Source organism: Urocitellus parryii, chromosome 4, assembly GCF_045843805.1.
Source record: "Urocitellus parryii isolate mUroPar1 chromosome 4, mUroPar1.hap1, whole genome shotgun sequence".
Classification (NCBI taxonomy): domain Eukaryota; kingdom Metazoa; phylum Chordata; class Mammalia; order Rodentia; family Sciuridae; genus Urocitellus; species Urocitellus parryii.
The window spans coordinates 102,548,955-102,569,185 of record NC_135534.1 but is presented as its reverse complement, the minus strand read 5'-3'; the positions used below and the strand labels follow the sequence as shown (position 1 = coordinate 102,569,185).

At 41.4% G+C, this 20,231-nt stretch overlaps 1 protein-coding gene across 3 annotated transcripts in view; it reads left to right on the top strand.

The window, feature by feature from the left end:
* Cadm1 (cell adhesion molecule 1) overlaps positions 1 to 19,990 on the top strand; it is a 312,946-nt gene extending 292,956 nt beyond the window's left edge. For 2 of the 3 annotated variants that reach the window (XM_026396363.2, XM_077797726.1), the window contains 2 exons: positions 17,396 to 17,527; positions 19,535 to 19,990. In XM_026396363.2, coding sequence (XP_026252148.1) covers positions 17,396 to 17,527; positions 19,535 to 19,653 — 251 coding nt within the window. In that variant the 3' untranslated portion in view covers positions 19,654 to 19,990. Of the gene's footprint in view, positions 1 to 5,781; positions 5,836 to 17,395; positions 17,528 to 19,534 lie in introns of all 3 variants that reach the window. The other variant, XM_026396365.2, reaches the window with a different exon arrangement.
* Positions 19,991 to 20,231: the final 241 nt, after the last annotated feature.

Here is a 20,231-nt window from a genome sequence, read left to right as displayed (position 1 = left end):
ACATTGACAATCATGAGAAATCAATTAGGTATAAAACTTGTGCTTGCTAAGGTGGTGCCCCATCGTGCTTGCTACATCTCAGGCTTTGCACTCCATTAAGCTCAGTTATTTGTATGTTTCATCATTAATTGAGCACCTCCTGACTTTTATCGATTATTCTCAGAGCTTTAAGGTTATTTTAATGTAGTTCAAGAGATTTTGTTCTATTCTTTTTAAGATAATTTAAGTTCTGAGCTTCCTATAATTAACTACAGGGTCAAATGTAACCATAAGATTCCTGAATTCTATGATCTTTGAAGGAATAGACATCATTTATTTCCTAAAGCTCCAGAGTTCTATTTTTAGATTCCTTCAGTAAAATTCATGTGTTTTGGGGGGTTCATCCCTAAAGACCTGGACAAGATATTTAAAGTATGAAATTTGTCCCTTGCCCTGAAAAATGAAAAGTAAACTCGGGGCCTGCTCCAGATTTTAGGGTTCAGTTTTTAATTAGGCCCTCCTCTTTAAAGAAAAAGGGAAAGTGATCTCTTTTGTTGTATGATAAAGAGATGATTGAAATAGGACTATAGAATTCCTGTGGCCAGAAGTAGACATATGTGTGTATTATGAGAAGCAACCACTGTCTTATTAGCTTGGGGACAATATTCAAGCCCATGATACCTCAATAGAATGCTATTGACCAACACTGCATGTGAGATTTAGGGGGAAATAGAAAGAACAGCCTTATTGAACCCCCCCCCCCCACACACACACACACACTCTCTCTCTCTCTCTCTCTCTTTTTTTTCTCTCTCTCTCTCTCTCTTCCTCTCTCTCTCTTTAAATTGGACTCCTTAACAGCAAAGGAATAGAGAAGTGATAGATAATCCAAGCTGATCCCTGTATAATGCATTTATAAATACATTCTTCAGCTTGGCCAGTATCCTCATAGAATCTTTACAAAGAGCTCCAACAACTGTTTTGAACAGCACACTTTCTAGCCCATGGCAAAATCTCTAATAAAAAGCAAAGTAATATCTAAAATTTTACCTGTTGGGAGGGGGACTCTTCCAAGTCAGTTGTCAGGATAAAAAGATAATAGAACATGGTGAAAATTGGAAAGCAGGGGATCAGATTTCCAATGATTTTATTCTAGTACACTGTGGCTAAAACCCAACTTCTTCAGTACAGCAACCATTTGACTTACGTTCATCTGATGATAACCTTGAGATGTTCTTAATGGTGATCTGGGCCTAGAAAAATGTTAAGTGGTTTGATAACTTGGCAACTTAAATGACAAGACATATTAGGTCAGCCAGCTGTGACCATCTTACTGGTCTTAAAAGTTGTCATACTAGATTTCTTTCCATATTTCTCTTTTATCTCATAAAAAGAAAAAGAAATTTTTAAAAACTTTCCCTTTGAAGACTCATTAAAATATTTTATTCAAGCTTGTGTTGCTAGAGTATGTATGAAGTTTATACTAGTTGTTGATGTATGTTGACCATTTGTTCTTACCAATATCTGATTGGAATAAGCATGTATTGGAAGGTTAGAAGTGCATGGGCATGATTCAAAATCAAAATGGATTTTCTCCAAAAAGAAAACCAAACAATAATCAGCCACAATATGTTTTTAAGGATCTGATAGTCACAAAAAATATGAGTGTAAGAATGAGATTTTAGACTAGGCTGACACAAGGGATCTTCTCTGAATAAGGATCTTGAGCATTTGTGTTTTGGAGCTCATCCTTACAGGCCTGGACAGGAAGAATCCTGTGTTATGTGTGCATGTTGAGCAATGCAAAAAAAAAAAAAAAAAAAAAAAAAAAAACACTCTGCCAAATCCTGATACCACACTGTCTGAAATTGACGGCAGAAATGCATGAATGATTCAACGCACGGGTGGTGTAGTCGTTATTATGATTATTGACGTGTGGGTGTGTGTGACGGCTTTTGTTTGTTTGTTCAAATGTGGGCGCTTCTCTGTGTCTTGTGCCTTGTTCTTTTTCTGCTCTGTGTGTCCCCTCTCCCTTGCCCCCCCTCCTCCCCCACGTGAGGGGTCGGGTGACAGCATGCCCGTGGTCTGGAATAGTGCTTGTGCTTTTGCTGCACTGCAGTCAGCTGGCTTCCTTTGGGTTTGAGGTTCTCTCTCTCTCTCTCTTTCTCTCTCTCTCTCTTCTCAAGTCTACCTGCCCTCTTGCCTTTCTACCTCTTGATACAGTAGAGGCTGATGATCTCATGAATTTTCATATCCCAGATGAGTTTTTAAATAGATCTTAATTCAGTCTATAACTGGGAACCCCTCTGAAGAATAATTTTTCATTTTCAGTTTGGGTTTCACAATGTTTGGCCAGTACTAAACACATGCTCGCCCCCTAGACTGCTGCTCTTAGGTTGCTGCCCCAGAATTTCCCTTTCCCTGACTATTTCATGAGTAGTGCAGAATTCTAAAAGCACATAAAATTTCCTTATCTTACTTTACATTCAATTGTGGGGAAATTCTTAAGCCCGTTTTAAAGAAAAATAGCCAGCAGTGCGCATTATTACAACCGCTATGTCCACCATCTGTGTATGTACCTCTATGTACATCTCTCTGTATGCGTACATAACAATGGCATTCAAAGGCTGTCATTCAGTCAAGGGACTCTGCAGACATTGTATGTTCTACCCAAGAACAAAGCTAAAGAGGTTTACGAATGGCTGCAGGACCTGAAGATTGCGTTTCAGCCTTGATATGCAGTTTGGAAACAATGTGCTACTGTTTAACGGCGTGAACCAAATTTCTGCTAATGGGAAGAAGGGAAAAACTCTCCACAAAAGCTGACAAAGCAGGAAGAACAGGATGACTGAGCTTTTAGATTAAAACTACCGGGGGCGTCTGAACTCTTAAGGCTGGTGATGGAAGTAACAGTTTCCATAATATGGCCAAGTGATCAGATGCGTGCCGCTTAGGTAAGAGAGAGCCGTCGCCTACTTTTGTTTTTCATAATGGGAATGGTACCAGGGCCAGTGGGCTGTTCTGTTTCCTAAGTTTTATTTGACCATTCTTTTTTGAAGTTTACTAAAACAAATGATACCCTGATGAACAGAACCCAGAAGCATTTAAATTTTACTATGACCTTGAGTTCACGTAAATGTCTGGTACTTCTTATTGTTTCTAATTTTTTGAGGCTTCTTTCCCCTGGTTTAAAATTGCCACATCATACCACATTGAGAAGTCAGCAGTGATGGTTGAAAAAGAGGAATTATAACCACAGAAGCCCTGAAAAGGCATAGGGTATGTCACAGCATGTTGGAACCCAAAGAAAAAGCAAAAATCAAAACACGTCTCTGCAAAAGAGACGATCATTGTGCATATATTGAATTAGCACATTTGTACCTTAGGGTTTTCTTAATTGCTCAGAAAAATCCCATATGGACAAAAAGTAAACTTTCATTTGTTTAACAAAATGTAAAGAAATTTGTTGAATGCATTTTAATTAGAATTGATGAGGAAGGGCTTTAATAGGTGATATGAAAGTTTAAAAAAGAAGAATCAAGAAGTAATTTCCCACTTATTGTTAAATCATGAAGTTGCCTTTTGAAGAGTAATCTCTGCTTCATAAAATGCATCTTTGTCTTTTTCTTTGAGAAAATGAGAGGTGTATAATTTTTAACATGAAAGAAAAATACCTAAGCCAATGCAATTTTAGGAAGTAAATTTTGCTTGTCCTCACTTGTACACTCAGTGCTTCAGTAAACTCTTCCTAATTATATTTATTCAGAAATTATCCAACTATGGCAGAGTGCTGTAGATTCATAAAAGACAATAGTACTGCAAAAAACAAATTTAACGCCACTAGCCTAAATGGCTTCTCACTTTGGAACATAATCTGAGCCGTAGATTCCAGATGAATTGGTATATTTTAAAGTTTATGCCATTAAAAATGACAGTTTCAGCTTTAATGAGGTGTATATCAACTGTCTGATGCTTCTTAATGGAAAACTTTGCATTATCGATATTTCATAAACATGTTTGTCTTTATTTTTTAAAATTAGCTTTCTATTGCCCTCCCCAAGGAAACAAGCCTCCATCAGTAAAGCTGCCTGCTTGAAACATCCTTGTTTAATGTGGTTCAGTGGGCACCAAGCACGTATGTAGAACACTTTGATATTCATTGGGCCACACAGAAGTGAGGGATTAACCTTCTGAGAACTGCAAATTCATAATTAACAACAGAGAGGTACTTTATGTTGCCCATTTATAACAGTTATTCAAATAATTGTATTCATCAGTCTTTATACAATGGATAAAGCCAATTAGAAATAGGAATGCTTTCAACCAATCAGATTTCAGAACAAATGGGCAGCATCTCTACTCAGTTGCCTCTGTAACTTATTGCATTACTCATGTTTTCCCTTTAGTTGCCTAAATCTATAGTTCGAGGACACCTGTGGACTCGAAATCCTCTCATTTTGATTGGGCACCTGTGTTTTGGCAACGAGGGGTCATGAGGGAAATTCTTCCTTAGGCTGATGATGTGACAGCCTTCTCTCACAGAACCAACCTGGCTATCAATATTCGCTTGGCTTCTTTAGTGACCATTTATCCAGGATCATTTTGGTTAATTTGGGTTTTTTCAAATAGGGCAATCAGTATATTTTGGTTCCAGAGCATTTGTTTTGGTTGCTTTTTAGGCTCTGGTTGGTGTCTCACTGAGGATTACTCCCAAATCATTAATTTAGCAAATACTAACTGAGAGTACACTTTGTGCTTGGCCATACGAAAGAAGAGAAAGATGCAACACTAAATAAGACTTGCATCTGTCACCAATCACCCTGCAGCTGTATAGGTTCACAGGCATCCTCAGAAGTGGCAGTTCCATTAGAGCAGCATACATAAACCTTTGTGGGAATTCCAGCTCCTGGACTTGGAGGAGAGCAACAAACAAGGCAAGGCCGCCTTGACTGTGGAGCCTTTGGTGTGGCTTTAAAAACTTCATTAAAAGACCAGCCCCATACAAAGCAGGAGGAAATGGCAGCCATCTCCTAGCTGAGCTGCCCATTGTTTACCTACTTCCCTCTTCACCTCCTTTAATTCAAATCAGAGCTTGCTGAGAACCATCTTCCTCTGGCCAACATCAGGGTTGACCCTGATTTAGGCATTTCAAGCCCCTACTTGATTACCTCCTGACCTAACTGCTTTTTCAGCTTTGAGGGTTTTATTTTTCAGGAATACCATTGATTTATGAAATTCTCTCTTTAAAAAAAAATAATTTTGCACATCAGATTTTCTGATGAAGGCATAACCTGCAATCTGCAGTTAGCAGATGCTGTACCATTTTGAGATATGTGATCCAAGATCATCATAAATTGATAATGAACTGTGTTTGTCAGTATTGGCAAAGGATTTCAATTTACAGTAAAACGTGAAATACAACTTACATACATCAGTATGTAACATCTAAATACATTTGTATTTAAGAGATGTCTCAGAGCATCAACAGCTAACAATCAAGCTTTCTTTTTTTTTCTTTTTGCATGCTGTTATGAATGAGTGATTTTAAACATTCACCTTCATGTTTCATGTGCTTTGAACAGTGGAGACTGAGGAATCTTTCTGCCTCGATTGTGTATCAATAACAAAATTACATGATTGAAGACATGAATTTATGGATTAATACAGTGAAGCTATCCAAAAAAGCGAGAGATAGCAAGAGATTTGGCTCATGTTTTTTAAAAAATTCATCCTCAGTTCTTAAGTGTTTTGTTTATGTCCCTCGAGGAACGAAAAGAAAAACGATTTGTTTTTACTTGTAAGGCCTTACTCAGTTGCCCAATTCCGCAGAAGAACTGGACAGTGAGGATCTCTCAGGTAAGGGCTAGTCATTAGGTAAGGCACTGCAGTGTCCAACCTGTGGACAGTCTGTCCACTTCTCTACAAAATGGCCATTGGTTTGCAGAGCCATCAATTGGCAAGTACGGATTTTGATACTAATAAAAGAACAAATTTTTATAGACACTTTCTTCCTCCCCTCCCCACTCATCTACCCATCTCTCTTCCCTGTGGTAGTAATAATATTTATACTTCAGATCAAGGCCAGTCCTTTTAATGCAGTGGAGGTCAAACTATCTTTGGGATTGTCCCAAAGCCACTCTATGTTCAGTGGCTTAAAATAATGTTTATGTCCTAGATATAGAATGTTTTAGGAGAAATTTTGTTGCATTACAAAGCAGTTTAAGGATGTTGGATTATGTGACAAGATCTTAAACTCATATTGACTGTCTACTTCTGTGGAATAGACTTGAAAAGCCATGACATAGTTATCTTAGAAGTAGGGGGTAGGGAAGGGCAGGCAAGAAGGGGGGGACAATTGTTTTGTCACACACCATGATGTAAACTAATTATCCACCTCAGACCTTTTTCACAGCACACTGAGCTCTTGCAAAAGTAGGTTTCATGCTTGATTCCAGGATTTAGGTGTTACTAATCCAGAATAAGAAGCATATCCTAAAAAGGAGGGAGGGAGAAGATTTAAAGTGGTCAGAGCTAAACAATTATTTGAGCTCCCATGATGTTGTGAGACTTCACTGCCAACCAGCTACAGCTTCTTGGACACTTTGATCAGTCACTTGGTAAATCGGTAAGCAAGTCCTTCCTTGTCATCACAACAGAGAAACTAAGGCATAGGGTGTGCACGCTCACTCCAGTCTGTCGGAAAGAAGGTTCCACATCACCTCTTCCCAAAGAGTTCCACTGCAGCTCCCTTGAACAGCAGGTTATTGAGGTCTAGTCCCAACTATAAGTTTCACCCAGTGTGAAAACAAGACAGTACTGCTCAGTTTTTTCAAAAGCAATAGAAGTAGTGCCCGCTGTGCATACTTTTATTTTTCTGTTATGTGCCACGTGCCAGTGTGCACTTAGCTGTTAAATTGTTCCAGAGTGAAAACTTTCAGGAGACCACGCTGGTTTTGCTCACTGCTGTACACCTATCCTATAGTAAGCACCAGCTGATCCTTGTTGGATGAATGAGTGAAATCTGAATCCCAGTGAATTTAGATAAATAAATAGAAGATGAGAAAGATAGCCAGCCCATCAATAGTTTTTGTTTACCTCTTATTTGTGTTGTATTTAGAGAAGTTATGAAAACATTAACCTAATTTTCTTTTAAAATAAGAGTTAAGTCCTTCTTCCTGCTTAAAATGTGATGCCAGAAGTAAGCAATTTCTGCTTGCATTCCTGGTTGTAGATGGTCTCCATTCTGATACTGACCCGAAATAAAACAACTCTGACACAGTGGTCCTAGAAATTGGAGCTTCTCAAGGATTGTAAGACAGGAGTTCTCATAGGTTGGCCCTGATCCCTCATGGCATATGAGCCAGACAAGGATTACTAGGATAGGCAAAAGTAAGTTTTCTCCTCTTTAGGAAGACTGGTCTAAACCAGTCTACCCACCCCTTCTTCTAGCATCATCAATTAGGAATACTCCAAGCCTCATCCCTGCACCAAGTCAGATGGGTCTCTGCTGCAGTTCTATCAATCACCCAAGTCAGGAGCAATAAACCAACAACTGTTTGTGTTCATAATAATTCAGTTAAATTAATAATTATGTTGTCCCCCTCCCCCACACCCTCCAGGAACACCACAGTCATATTGCTCAGGAGCAGTAAGTCATGTACAGCACTGACGAACTAGCAGGCTGGGGCCGGGCTGCCTTTGCATCTGGTTTGATGAACTAATCAAAAACTGATTAGCACCTTTGTTCAAAGGGGATGCTGATTAATCAATTACTATTGATTGTGAGCTTGGCTTCACTCGGCAGCAAAGAGACATTTGAAGGGGAAAAAAAACAACCAATAAAAATTGAGCAGCTGTCATAGTGTTTAAATTTATTAAAACAAAATACATTATTTTTTATGAAGCTGTCTTGAAATGGGTCACTGAAGGGGAGCATATTGATTGAGAAAGGATGAACTTCTCAAATTTCTGTAGCCTAGAGACTGAATTCAATTATAATACAAGACAAACAGGTTAACACCCGTCTTAAACAGCCCATCAATAAATTAGAGTAGGTGTTGCACATTTAATGCTAAACTGTAGTAATGAATAATATTATCTATTCCCTGCTGCATCAGGGTAGAAATTCCACCCTTTCCATATTATGGATAAATGTTATACACTTCCAAATAATGAGGGTCTGTCTTCTCCCTTGCCCTTCTGGCCCTGCTCCCCCATTCATCAGTGATACCTCAGTTAATGACAGTTTCATAAGCAGCATATGGTGTGCCATCCTCACCCAGCAAAGCAAGTCACCCAGCTGATCCTCCTCTGTAATCTGCATAAAAAAATGATGCTTGTGTGTAGTTCAATGATTTAATTATTGGCAGACCTAGGGAGCTCATCCAGTTCTACTTGGAACCCTTTCATTTACTTTTTTGGGTGTTAACTTTATTGATGATGGATCTGCATGAGTTTTTGAATTGTTTTATCAATTACATCTGCTGTTTCCTGCTGACAGCTGGTGGTTATTGCCACCCATGTGGAATAGAATAGCTTTAAGCATATTTGTCCTTCTATTTGATTTTAAAACTTTTTAAAAAATATCTCCAACTGCCTCCCTCTCTTCAGCAGTGGAGGGGCCTTCAGGATCTGTTTAGTGGAGTGAGGAGGTAAACAGGGTAAATAGGGTACCAGATAATGGCCCTCCAGCACAATCAAAGCAATCCATCAGACTTCTGCTTTTGAAACAAAGGCACCAATAAGAAATAACCTGAGCTGTTTTCAACTCTTGCTCTACAAATGAGAAAGTGATCTGAAAAAGTCCTACATGTTCCTCAGCAATCCACAAAAAAAAAAAATATGAGTGGAGGGCAAATTCTGCATGACATTAATAACCCTTGCCTAGCTGTTAGGAGGGACCCAGTGAATCAACTGTAGTTCCCTAAATGGATTATAATACGCAGCATGGGCTCTAAATTTAGATGATGGAACAACTTAAAGGCCTGTAGGATCCCATTGTCAGTCAGTGTGGAATATGAGACCATCGGTCACCAGAGTGCCCTAAAGCCTGGCTGACTTGCTTAAAATGTATGAGAAACTTAGTCACCATAGCATTTAAGGAGATGCTTTCTTCTTTGACCCCCACATAAAGTATGACTCCATTTTGGCAAACAGGCTGTTTAATGTCCTTGGTAGACTAACAGTAATGATAATATAGAAAATGTCAGAAAACAGAGGGACTGGACAGATACATTTAAGGTGAAGTGTGGTATTATTTGACTTGTGTCTGTATCATGGTTTATAGCTTCAAAAGGCTTTCCACACACATTCGCTCATTTGATCTCAATTCATTCGACAAACCTTGAGGCCCATGTGCTGGGCACTGGCTGTTACCTGGCAGGCAGCAGTGAACAGAACTGGCTTGGAGCTGAGGTGGCCCATGGATTTCACAGACCAAGGCCTTGCTCGCATGTGTGAATTCCTAGTGGGGGAGACACACTCAAGATATGAGTTTGTTTCACACAGTACCCAATGCTGGGTCCTGGGGGGCCTGGAGATATGAAAGTGAGGACTAGAACAGGAGAGGTGGAGGCTAGTTCAGGAAAGCTCACCTAGGAAGGCAACTGGAAGTGGAAGGCCTGATGGATGAGAATGAGTAGCCTTGGGAGGATTCTCAGGAAAATCAATCCTGTGCAATTGTTAAAGAAGGGTTGTTAGTCTCCATTTATAAATGAGGAAACCAGGCTCCAGGGGCTAAGTGATTTACTTAAGAGACAGACATAATATGGGTCCTCCTGCCTCTAGAGGAAATAGAGGAGTTTGTTTTAGAGGGTTTGCCCTTCCAGTGTGGAATCCACAGCCACTCTGGGGTCTTTGGGGATCCTGTTTGTCTTGCCCCTTGTCATCTCAGCGTGTGCCTCCAGGGAATGAGGAGGGAAAAGTCAGGCACTCCACATATACCATCAGATGTAAAGCCACGTGCTGAGTGACCTGGAAAAGTCTTTTCTGACATCAAATCAAGCTCCTTCCCCCTCAGAGAAAAGTTAAACTCTGCTCTGATGTTTTAAGTCCATAGTCCCATTGGTCCCCCTGAGTTATGGATCAGTGTCCCCCTGAGTGGTCCTAAATGCCATAGGAAAGTGATGGGTTGGAAAAGGTTAAAACAAATTTCTTCTTTAAAAGTTCAATTCAGTAAATTCAGTAAACTAAAAAAGTGAAATAAATAAAATTTTAAAATAAATAAATAATCACATGGAGGTTGATGCCAGCTTGTCTGCAACTTTTCCCAAGCATAAGTTTGAACTTCATCCTAGTGCCGATCTTTCTCATAATCCAACATGCTACCCTTTCACCATGGGGAGGAAGGAGACCACCAAATAGGAACTTTCTTTTCCAAACTAAAAAAGTTGGCAGGTCACAATGCAAAGTGTAGATTCGAGTTCTACAGGTTGGACACTGCTTTGGGGTGACTTCACCATATTCATTAATCCATCTTCCTCACACCCCCAAATGCCTGAGATCCACTGAAGCATCTTTCTGCAGAGAGAGATTCTAGTGGGAATTGTGTGTTTGGAAATACTTTACAACTCTTTCCTCTTTGTCAGGTGTCTACTTCTTTAAGGAAAACTCTGGTGTCATCCTCAGTGCCTTTCTGTTTCTTAAAATGGAAGAGGCAGTCACACTCCCAAGCCTTTATGGTTATGAGATGAGCAGAGCCAACTTGTAAGCTTGGCTTTTGGTCTCTCTGGAAAAGCTAAATGCCTTAGGAGGATTTGCATCCTGTTGCCTCAATCAAGTAATTTCCACTGTTGGTTAAACTAACTAAATCAAGTAGCTTGAGAAGGGAGAAAAATCGACATTAAAAAAACAAACAACACTTGTTCTCATATTTAGCTGACAACAAGTATTTCATATTCCTGATACTCAAATGGTATACCTGAATCATAACTTGAACCAGATGGCCTTCAGCTGCCAGGCCCACAGCCTTGACTATCATAGAGGACAGAGAGGCTGTTAGTTACACTGGTGTCTGTTCCATGTAAGTGAAAAGAGTTTGGTGACTTCAACTCAGTATTTATTGGATATCTTACTATGTGTGAACAATGCTGAGTATGCACTACAACCCTTCACCCTAAAAAGCTGATAATTATTTGCCTTGGGTCTGTGATAAGAACTAGAAAAACCCTCCTTCAGCTTTTATATAGAAGATTTAAATTTTGCAAGCATTTACTGAGTCCCTGTGATACGTCAAGCCCTAAGCCAGATAGGCGCTTCCATACTCAGCAGCACATTGGCTTCTCGAAGCAGCCTTGGGACGTGTATAATTGTGTTCAATGCTTCAGAGTGCCTGAGTGGCCTGCCTGAAGTCACAGAGAAAAGTAATAAAGCTCAATTTCCATCCCAGATCTGATGGCAAGTCCAGGGCACTTTCCCATGGGCCATGTAGGAGATGAGCTCCTAACTCGTCCCCTGTTTGGACCATTTTCTGGACAGCAGCGTAGGCAGAAACAGTCTAGCCTGAGTCTGATCAGTGAACGATGTGCAGCCACGATCTGCATGCAGGACTTCTAATTTAAATGAACACATACTGAGCTCTGGGTAGCACAATGAGGATGATTACTGCAGTTTTCCTTTAAGTAGCTTAACATAGTTCCTTTGAAATGTTAGTATAGCTGCAGCTACACTGCTAGAATTGAATGCAGCTGACGGGTAGTACTAGACGCTTGGGATGCTATATGGGAGTCTTCATGGTTTTCTTGCCTACGTTTATTCTTTCCCTTCCATTTTCTAAGACAGAAAAGAAAGGTTATGCTGCATAGAGGCTAGTGTGCTCCAATATATATTAACATCTTAATGGGAAAGCTGTGCATGTACTGTATACATTTACTACTCTCTGACAAGAGGGAATTAAATGTCAGAAGGATTTGTAGCATCTATAATTGAATTGGTGCTGAGAAAAGCAAATCTTAAAGAAGAATAACATATTAGGATTAGCAAATAATGTGGCATTTTGTCAGCGCATGCCATTCAGTTTGTTCCCCTTCAGTAATAAAGTTGTGCTTTTTAAAATGCACACTTATTTTTGTTGCCATAGATGAGAGCTTCAATAGGTGATGAAAATGAGTAGCTACATTTTTCAGATGGTAACAGGATTTTTGTGTATGTGTTTTAGTTTTGGGTCTTTGCTTTTTGTTTTGTTTTGTTTTGGTTTTGTCTTGTTTTTTTTTTTTTTTTTTGTGAAGTCAGATTTTTGTTTTTGCTTCAGATTTGGAAAATCCACTGCCAGACCTTTTCCTTTCTTCCTAGCAAGAAGTAGCAAATGACATCATAGTCATTAAGCTTTTTCTGAGATAGACTAATCCCTACCAGCCTGAGGAAGCTAGAGGCAGCATTTCTATTATAAACACCAATTCTAAGAGTTTTTAATTAAACTGACTTGTCCAGCAAGACCTCAGCTGAACCAAATGACAAAACTGTTGCAAAAAGTCAACAGTTCTAACATTTTCTCAGCTCATCCACGAATGGGGGAAGGTCGAGGATCCGAGTAGTGTAATAAATCGGAGTAGGAGGACTTATATCATGAGAACCTCTACATTTTAAATATTTATCTTTAAGAGGAAACCCGTAGTAGTTTATAACTTATGAAAAGAAAAAATACATGCATTTAAGAAGAGTGGTTCGCTCTTATCAAGTGACCTAAATGTGCCTTAAAGCCTGCACCGAGAAGTCTGAAGAGTGATGAGCCGGTTTGGCATGGCTGCCGTGCCCTAAGCTGTGTTTCACTGTGTACTATGGTATCACACTTCACTCCTCAGAGGTAGAAAAGTTGGTGTCCTTTTGGTAAAAAGACTGCCCTTGGGCTCTGTATACCCTGGCTTCAGGGTGGGCAGGCTGTAGTCACAGTAAGGCTCCTGCCCAATGGACCGCTCTGTCAAAGTTCCTCCTTGCCAGAGGCTTATCTAATATATACTGGCCATTCCCTGGTTGTCTTTGAATCCCTGCTTTGGCTGCTCATATTATGAGTCCCATGCCGGGTGGTAGAGTAGCCATAGAAACTAGGATCCTGTTCAGAGAGCCCTGCTGACCACAGGCAGCATGGTGGCCAAAGTGCTGTATTAAGGATAACTCTTGTCAAATGGTTTAAGGAGTGAAAGCAATCAGAGAAAAGAGAAGAGTCCCTTATGGAGAGGGAGAATGAAACTGAAGTTCCAGTAGTAATCAATTTTCTTGTCAGGCCCTAGGGAACTACTGCCCCCAAAACTTCCCCTCCATACTCCTTATTGCTCATGAAGAACAGATCAGGCCAGGTCAACTGGCCCAAGGTAAAGAAAGCTGAGCAGTGTGGGGCATCCCTCTTGGGAGTTTCTTTGAGGTATTTTTTTTCCCCTACAATTTCTAAGATGCTAAAGTGAGCCTGGGGTGGTTGAAACTATGACCCAAGCATTAGTAGCCAACTTAACATTCTGCAAGTGGCTTGTCAACTCTCACCTGAAGCCAAGTTGTTTCAGCTTTTTGCCAAAAGAAAAGCTAACTCACGAATACTAATCAGCTCATGATGTGTCTGTCACACTTAGAGCTGTAGAAGTGACTGCAGGATGGGACAGAACAGGCAGGAAGGTTGTACCAGAACTGAGAGCTATCATGAACATCTCCCAGCATTTACAGTGTCATCTAAGTTCGAATTATTCAACCACCAGTTCTAATTCACTTGAAGTCACATGTGAGATGATTTGGAGGTGAGATTCTTAACTCCACGTGGACTGTGTTGTCCAAGCATGCTTGGTTCTTCGAGGCTGGATATACCAAGTGGACCACGGCTTCACTTCTCAGGATGATGGAGGCAGAGCTTAGACCCAGAATAGAGACACTCTTACACCTGCTACTAAGCAAGAGGAACAATGTAGCCTCTTAGGAAACAAGAAAACATGACTTTCTGAACCGAAGAAGCGTCCGTTTGCCATAGGATCGGGCATGTTTAGAAGTGCTTTCCACTCCACGCTTATTTTTCAGTTGAGAAGCTGGGGGCAGCTGTGGAGTCTGCCTCTGGATTCTTTGTCTGCCTGGCTCAAAAAGGGAGTCTGAAATCTGGAGAGCAAGTTCCCAGAAAAGCCGCACTGACCAGGACCTTCATGAAAGGGTCTGCTTCCCCAGAGGAGCAAGTTCTTGCTGATGGCAAAGTCACAGCTATTCAGCTTATGAGTAGTCTCTCCAGGAACTGGTCAGCTCTCATCTTGAGAAGAAACAGGAAAGGTCAAGGGGCCAATGGGCTTTGTTGGAGACGTGCTTCTCTGGTGGTCAATATTTCCTTCAGCCTCCGGTTTTCCACCTTCTCGGTCAGCACAGTGCCTTCTCCGTAGCATCATGGCTGTCATGTCATATCATAAGCGAGGCCCCGCCCATACGTGGACACAGTTCTTACTGGTGGTAGGGAACCTGTCACTGGGCCTCCTTGAACCAGTCAGTGGCATTCTAAGGACCCTCACCATCCACACATGGAAATGAAGGGAGTGAGATGAGTCTGGAAACAGCTCTGCTCTTCATGGGGAGGACACACTGTGACAAGCACATATGAAGAGGCACAACTCCATTAATTCCTTGCACTACTAGTAAACCCAGGAGGTGGGAGTGGGAGAAGAGAGAGGCGGTAAGGAGCACATAACTGGCAATTCTCCCTGTAAATTAAACATCGGTTACCTTCTGTGTCCGTATGTAGTAATTGAAGGCAGGAAAAATGTCTTGGTGATTAACTGGTGGTAGTAAACTTTCTGATCAAAGTGAGTATCAGAAGATAGCTAGAGAGATTGCACTTATAAATAAGTATCTACAAAATATGTATGTCCTTGAGGGTGGGGAAAATAACTAGAATGTAGGTATTTAATTTGGGTTAAGTGCAGGGGGGAGTAATAGCATATTTAGCTCTAAGTTCATGGGCAGCAAAGGTCAAGTGAATAGTTTTGACTCAGAAAATTAATGCCCTAGTGAGACTTTTTTGGTTTTGTTTTCAGGAGATTATTTGTTTTTCTTTGTCCCAGACCTCGAATGCACACACACAGGTGTTTTTTCTCTCTTTGGCTGGCTCTTCTTATTCTAGAATGATCACTCTTTTAACAGTGGACAAGAGAGTGCCTTGCCACAAGCGGGTTAGAGTGTTCTGTCTCGGGCAGCTTCCAGGAGTTCCTCTCTGTTCTCAGTCTTCCCGGGATGGGACCCCTCCTCACTTCTAGCCTGTAGAGCATCTTTCCTCAATATCATGGCATCACTTTGTCTTCCTCACGTAATTCTAAGGCAGATGGAGTTTGTTCAAAACACAAACTTCAATAGGTCTGAAGGTCACCGCAGCCGGACATTAGTTAATTCTCATTCCCACAAGATCCCTACAGCTCCCTAAGGAGAGCACTGCTGGCCGGCATTACTGTTACTTTTGACTCCCTGTGCACACTTTTGAATTTGTGCACGTCAGGTGCACGTCTCCAGTGTGTAAAGCACTCTTATCCAGCAGACACCTCAAGTCCAGCAGCACCCCAAGGAGACTGCGCCTGTTCAACAAGCTGTTGTCTCTAGAAGGAAAAAAGTTTCTATGGCCAAGTTCTGCCTGCCTGAAAGGACTTTCAAGACAATGGAAGCTGTAGCATCTGTGATCAGCAGCACTTTCGGCTGAGAAGGGAGATTCCTCGCCACCACGTTTCAAGTCGAGCTTATTAGACATGTTGCTGGAGGGGCTCGCACATCACGGAGCGGGCTAATTGGCTGCAGTGCTCTCTGCCTCCAACCCATCTCCATTCTCCAATTAAACTCCCATCATCCTGTTGTCCTGGGCGACCTGCTGCTGCCTCTGATTTGGCATTTCTGTTTGGTTTTGGGATTTTGGTTTTTCTGTACTCCTTTCAAAGGTAACTTAATGAAACACTTTAAATACTCCTTTTTTTAATTTAAACTCTTTTAATTAAAGCACTTTTCATGGAACCCTCAGTCACGAGTTATTTCCCCACATCCTTCAGTACTTAATCTCCAAGCAGAATTGGAAATATCGATAGAAAGTGTAAATCATGCCCTCCTGCTGAAAGCGTTGTATCAGGTTTCGGCTCAAAAGAGCACCATTACCTTTAGCTGTCACGGATCTGTACACTTGATCGATAAACTTCAAATATTATTAGAGGTGGAGGCTTCAGAGATTTGCTCTGTTCTTTGGAGAGAGACAGAGATAAATCTTTCTTAGAAATTGACTTGAATTTGCACTCTCGGTCTTCCTGGTGAAATGCATTTCTCTTAGGCGTCCAGCAACTGCAAGGGGGACAGATTTATAGGCCATGTGCTTCTTGTACTGAAAGATTTAAATGGTAAATCCTTCACATATGACTTCACAAATCATGTAAAGTTAAAAGATTTTTACCGTTTCTGTTGCTGCTGTGCTTAAATTGTAAGGTACAGCTAGTAAATCATTTTAATGGAGGTGTCGTACTTGACTCAATAAAAAAAAGACAATGGTTTAGCTTCCACTCCAAAATGTTAATGTATTAATCAACGGGAGAATAATTGTTTTTTACTACATTATAAATCTCGGGTGCCATTAGGATTTCAGCAAGGGGTGATGTAGCCACGTTCCTAAATTAAAATTGTTTACACTGCCATACATCCATTCTGCATCGCCATAGCTCATTCTGGGTTCATTCTGGAGTTGTTCCCCAGCCAAACATGTCGTTCCTCAGTCGGAAGAAGACATCCTGAGGGAGGAATGCTTATAAAGGAAAATTAATTGCATCGTGAGGTGTTAAATAAATAAAATAAAAACCGTCTGTGGCAATGGACAATCATTCCTTGCTGTCTTTTTTGAAATAGGTTTTTAGGTTTTTAAATTGAGGCTTACTCCCTCATACATCCTAAATGTAGCAAGCAGGTCACTTGTCTCTGGTCTTATAATCCTTGTTTTATCTCCAGACTGCTGTGGCTTTTGAGCTCTTGCTTTTCCTGTGCTTACGCCATCAGGAAATAAGCCACTGGGCAGCTAGAGAAAGATACTCTGTCCTCCCCTCCACAGTTCCTGTGATTGCCTAAAGGTGCCATTCAGGGTGCCCTTAAATAGTTAGGTCTGCCTCCTTAATTAGGATCTGCAGCTGGATACAGATAGAGTGAACACCAAGACTAGGTCAGGACCGGATAGACTCCATCTCTCCCCTCCCTGCCTCCCTAAGCTTGTTCCACTCGCATTAGTGCTCCTGTGCTGCTTATAATGAAATTGCCTTGTGGGGAGAACAGATCAATTCAGCACTGGACAGGTCAGTCTGTTCGCCCAGTGTAACTTGATCCATCTGGATTGTTCTCGCTGGCTCCTCCATTAAAAAAGAAGGTGATCTTCTGACCCTGGAGGCAGTGTGGCCAGGGCCTCTGGTGTCCTGTAATAAGCTCTACATCCCTATTCCTCTTCTGATTTCAACAGATTCTCGAGCAGGTGAAGAAGGCTCGATAAGGGCAGTGGATCACGCTGTGATTGGCGGTGTCGTGGCCGTGGTGGTGTTCGCCATGCTGTGCTTGCTCATCATTCTGGGGCGCTATTTTGCCAGACATAAAGGTAAGCAAGGTGCTTTGGCAGGCAGGAGCCACATGTCACCACCTCCCCTGCATTTGGGGACTTTACAAGGTTGTCCTTGATAGGCAATTTGGCATATGTGGCCACACAGCCTTTCTGATTCTGAAACTGTTAGAGAAAAAAAGCAGAAATCTTAGCAGCTGCTGATTAGGACTCTGGGAGTTGATGAGGAACACTCCTTGATTTGGATTTTCTCTAAATATAAAGCTTTATAGAGTTGTTATTCTCCAATCCATAATTGAGGATAAAGTAAAAGTGATAAAGTCAGGGGCTGGTGTGCAAGGTGTGGTGTGAACCCCCGAAGGGCAGACGTGCAACAGCATACCCACCACCTGTCATGCTCCAGGAGGCGGGTAAACTAGCCCTGCTTGCTCACCCTGAACTCTGGGTAACCTGGTCACGAGCGCTCTAGAATACTTTCCTTGGTGGGATGTGCCCAGGTTAAAGAAAATCCTTTGCCTTAAAAGCCACATAAATATGTATTTTTAAAATTATCAGTGCAATTGATTTAAATTGCCATTAATCATCACACTTAGCAACTGTGCAGTCTGGATGGGCAATCATCTTTTCCAGTGCTCCTCCTCTCTGCCCCATGCTGTTCTGAGCCTCTTCTCCCCTCCTGGTAATTTATTCTTCCTTTTCTTTGTCGGCCCTTGTCTTTCTCGGTTGTTTTTCTCAAGCACTGTGCAATGAGCTTGCAGGGCTTTCTTGGCGCTTGCATACTGCTTGATTGTAACCTGGGTTTGGGGAAAGTCCCTTGAGCACAGCAGTGGAGGTTCAAGGTACTTGACAACCGCCTTTAGGATACAAAGTGTCCGTCTCAAGCATAGAACAATTTGGAACTCTCAGAGCTATCTGGCTGAGAACTCTGGCCTCTCAGTGTTTAGCTCGACAGAGCCAGGGAGGTTAGGCCAGGGAGGTTAGGCCAGGCAGCAGGGCCAAGTCTGAGCAGCAACATTGGAGGACCAGGGGAAGAGGGCGTGTGCATCACTACAGACCAAGAGAGGATACAGGAGGGAAGCACTTGACCGCCCGCTTTCTCAGTTCGTCACTTTGAAAACCAGAAAATATGGCAAAATGTTTCAGCCTTTTTAAATACAAATAAGTCTGCAGGGATATGGTGTACCGTGGGAGGAGGGCTATTGATTGTGCCAGGCAATTTAAGTTCTACCTACATACTATACTGAGGTGCAGTCCTTGTCTTTCTCCATGTAAACTCTTGGGCTTTGGTGATACGAGTGTCACCAACTCTGTAACGTTCTGTCTTGTCATTATAAAGTGGCTGTGCCAATTAGCAAATCCATGAATCCGGGTCCGGGCTAGAGTTACATGATGAGAGAGAATCACTTGTTCATGGAGACAGATCCGAAGCCTTGATTCCAGCCGTAACAATGTCAAATTATTTCTCAATCTGGAACCCCACCTCTGAAATGGAAGGCATAGGAAAATAAAACCTATACGTGCAAGTTGAAGCACATTCTCACCTATGGATAGTCAATGATGATTCATGAAGCCAGGAGATTGTTGTGCAAACAGACAATTGGAGATGACAGTAGAAGCGTCATCGGGGCCCTAATTCATTTATTGGCTAATTGCTCTTCCTTGCTTTGGTCTTTAACCACGTGCGTGCACATCTCTTGTCATTGGTCCTTGGTGTTTACTGTTTACGCGTTAGTCAGCAGCTCTCCAGCTTTCTGCATTTTAGCTCCCACTCACGTCTTCTTCTGCTGACATCCTCTGGTCATAATCACTGCTCTAATGTCTCATTTGCTGAATTATATCGCAGCGGTTCAGTTGGAGTGGTGCCTTTGGAACCCCCGGATCCCCATTTGTCTCACCCACCTCGCTCTCTTCTTCCAATTGTTTTTTCCCCTCTGCTGCCTGCACACCACTTCGGCTGATGATGGCCATAAAGCAAGTTGCCATCTCTGTACCACTTTACACAGAGGCCATCAGACAGTCACGGTGCTTTACCCCTTCATCTTTCAGGTACATACTTCACTCATGAAGCCAAAGGAGCCGATGACGCAGCAGACGCAGACACAGCTATAATCAATGCAGAAGGAGGACAGAACAACTCCGAAGAAAAGAAAGAGTACTTCATCTAGATCAGCCTTTTTGTTTCAATGAGGTGTCCAACTGGCCCTATTTAGATGATAAAGAGACAGTGATATTGGAACTTGCGAGAAACTCGTGTGTTTTTTATGAATGGGTGGAAAAGTGCGAGACTGGGAAGGCTTGGGATTTGCTGTGTAAAAAATGTTCTTTGAAAAGTACACTCTGCTGTTTGACACCTCTTTTTATTTGTTTGTTTGTGTTTTTTATTTTTATTTCTTCCTACCAAGTCAAACTTGGGTACTTGGATTTAGTTTCAGTAGAATGCAGAAAATTCTGTGCCTTGTTTTTTTGTTCGTTTGTTGCTTTTTTTTTTTTTCCTTCTTCTTTTCCTTCGTGAGCATTTTTTTTTTTTTTCCCAAATGAGTTTTGGATTTTTTCCAAAATCTCCCATTTTGGAATTTACCTGCTGGGATTCCTTAAACTCTTTTCCTCCCCATTTTTGTTACTGTTTTTACTTTGGTTTACTTTTGAGGTAACTGCTTTCAGTTCCAAATTCAGTTTCCTAAAAGGAGAACCAGCACAGTTTAGATTTCATAGTTCAGAATTTAGTGTATCCATAATGCATTCT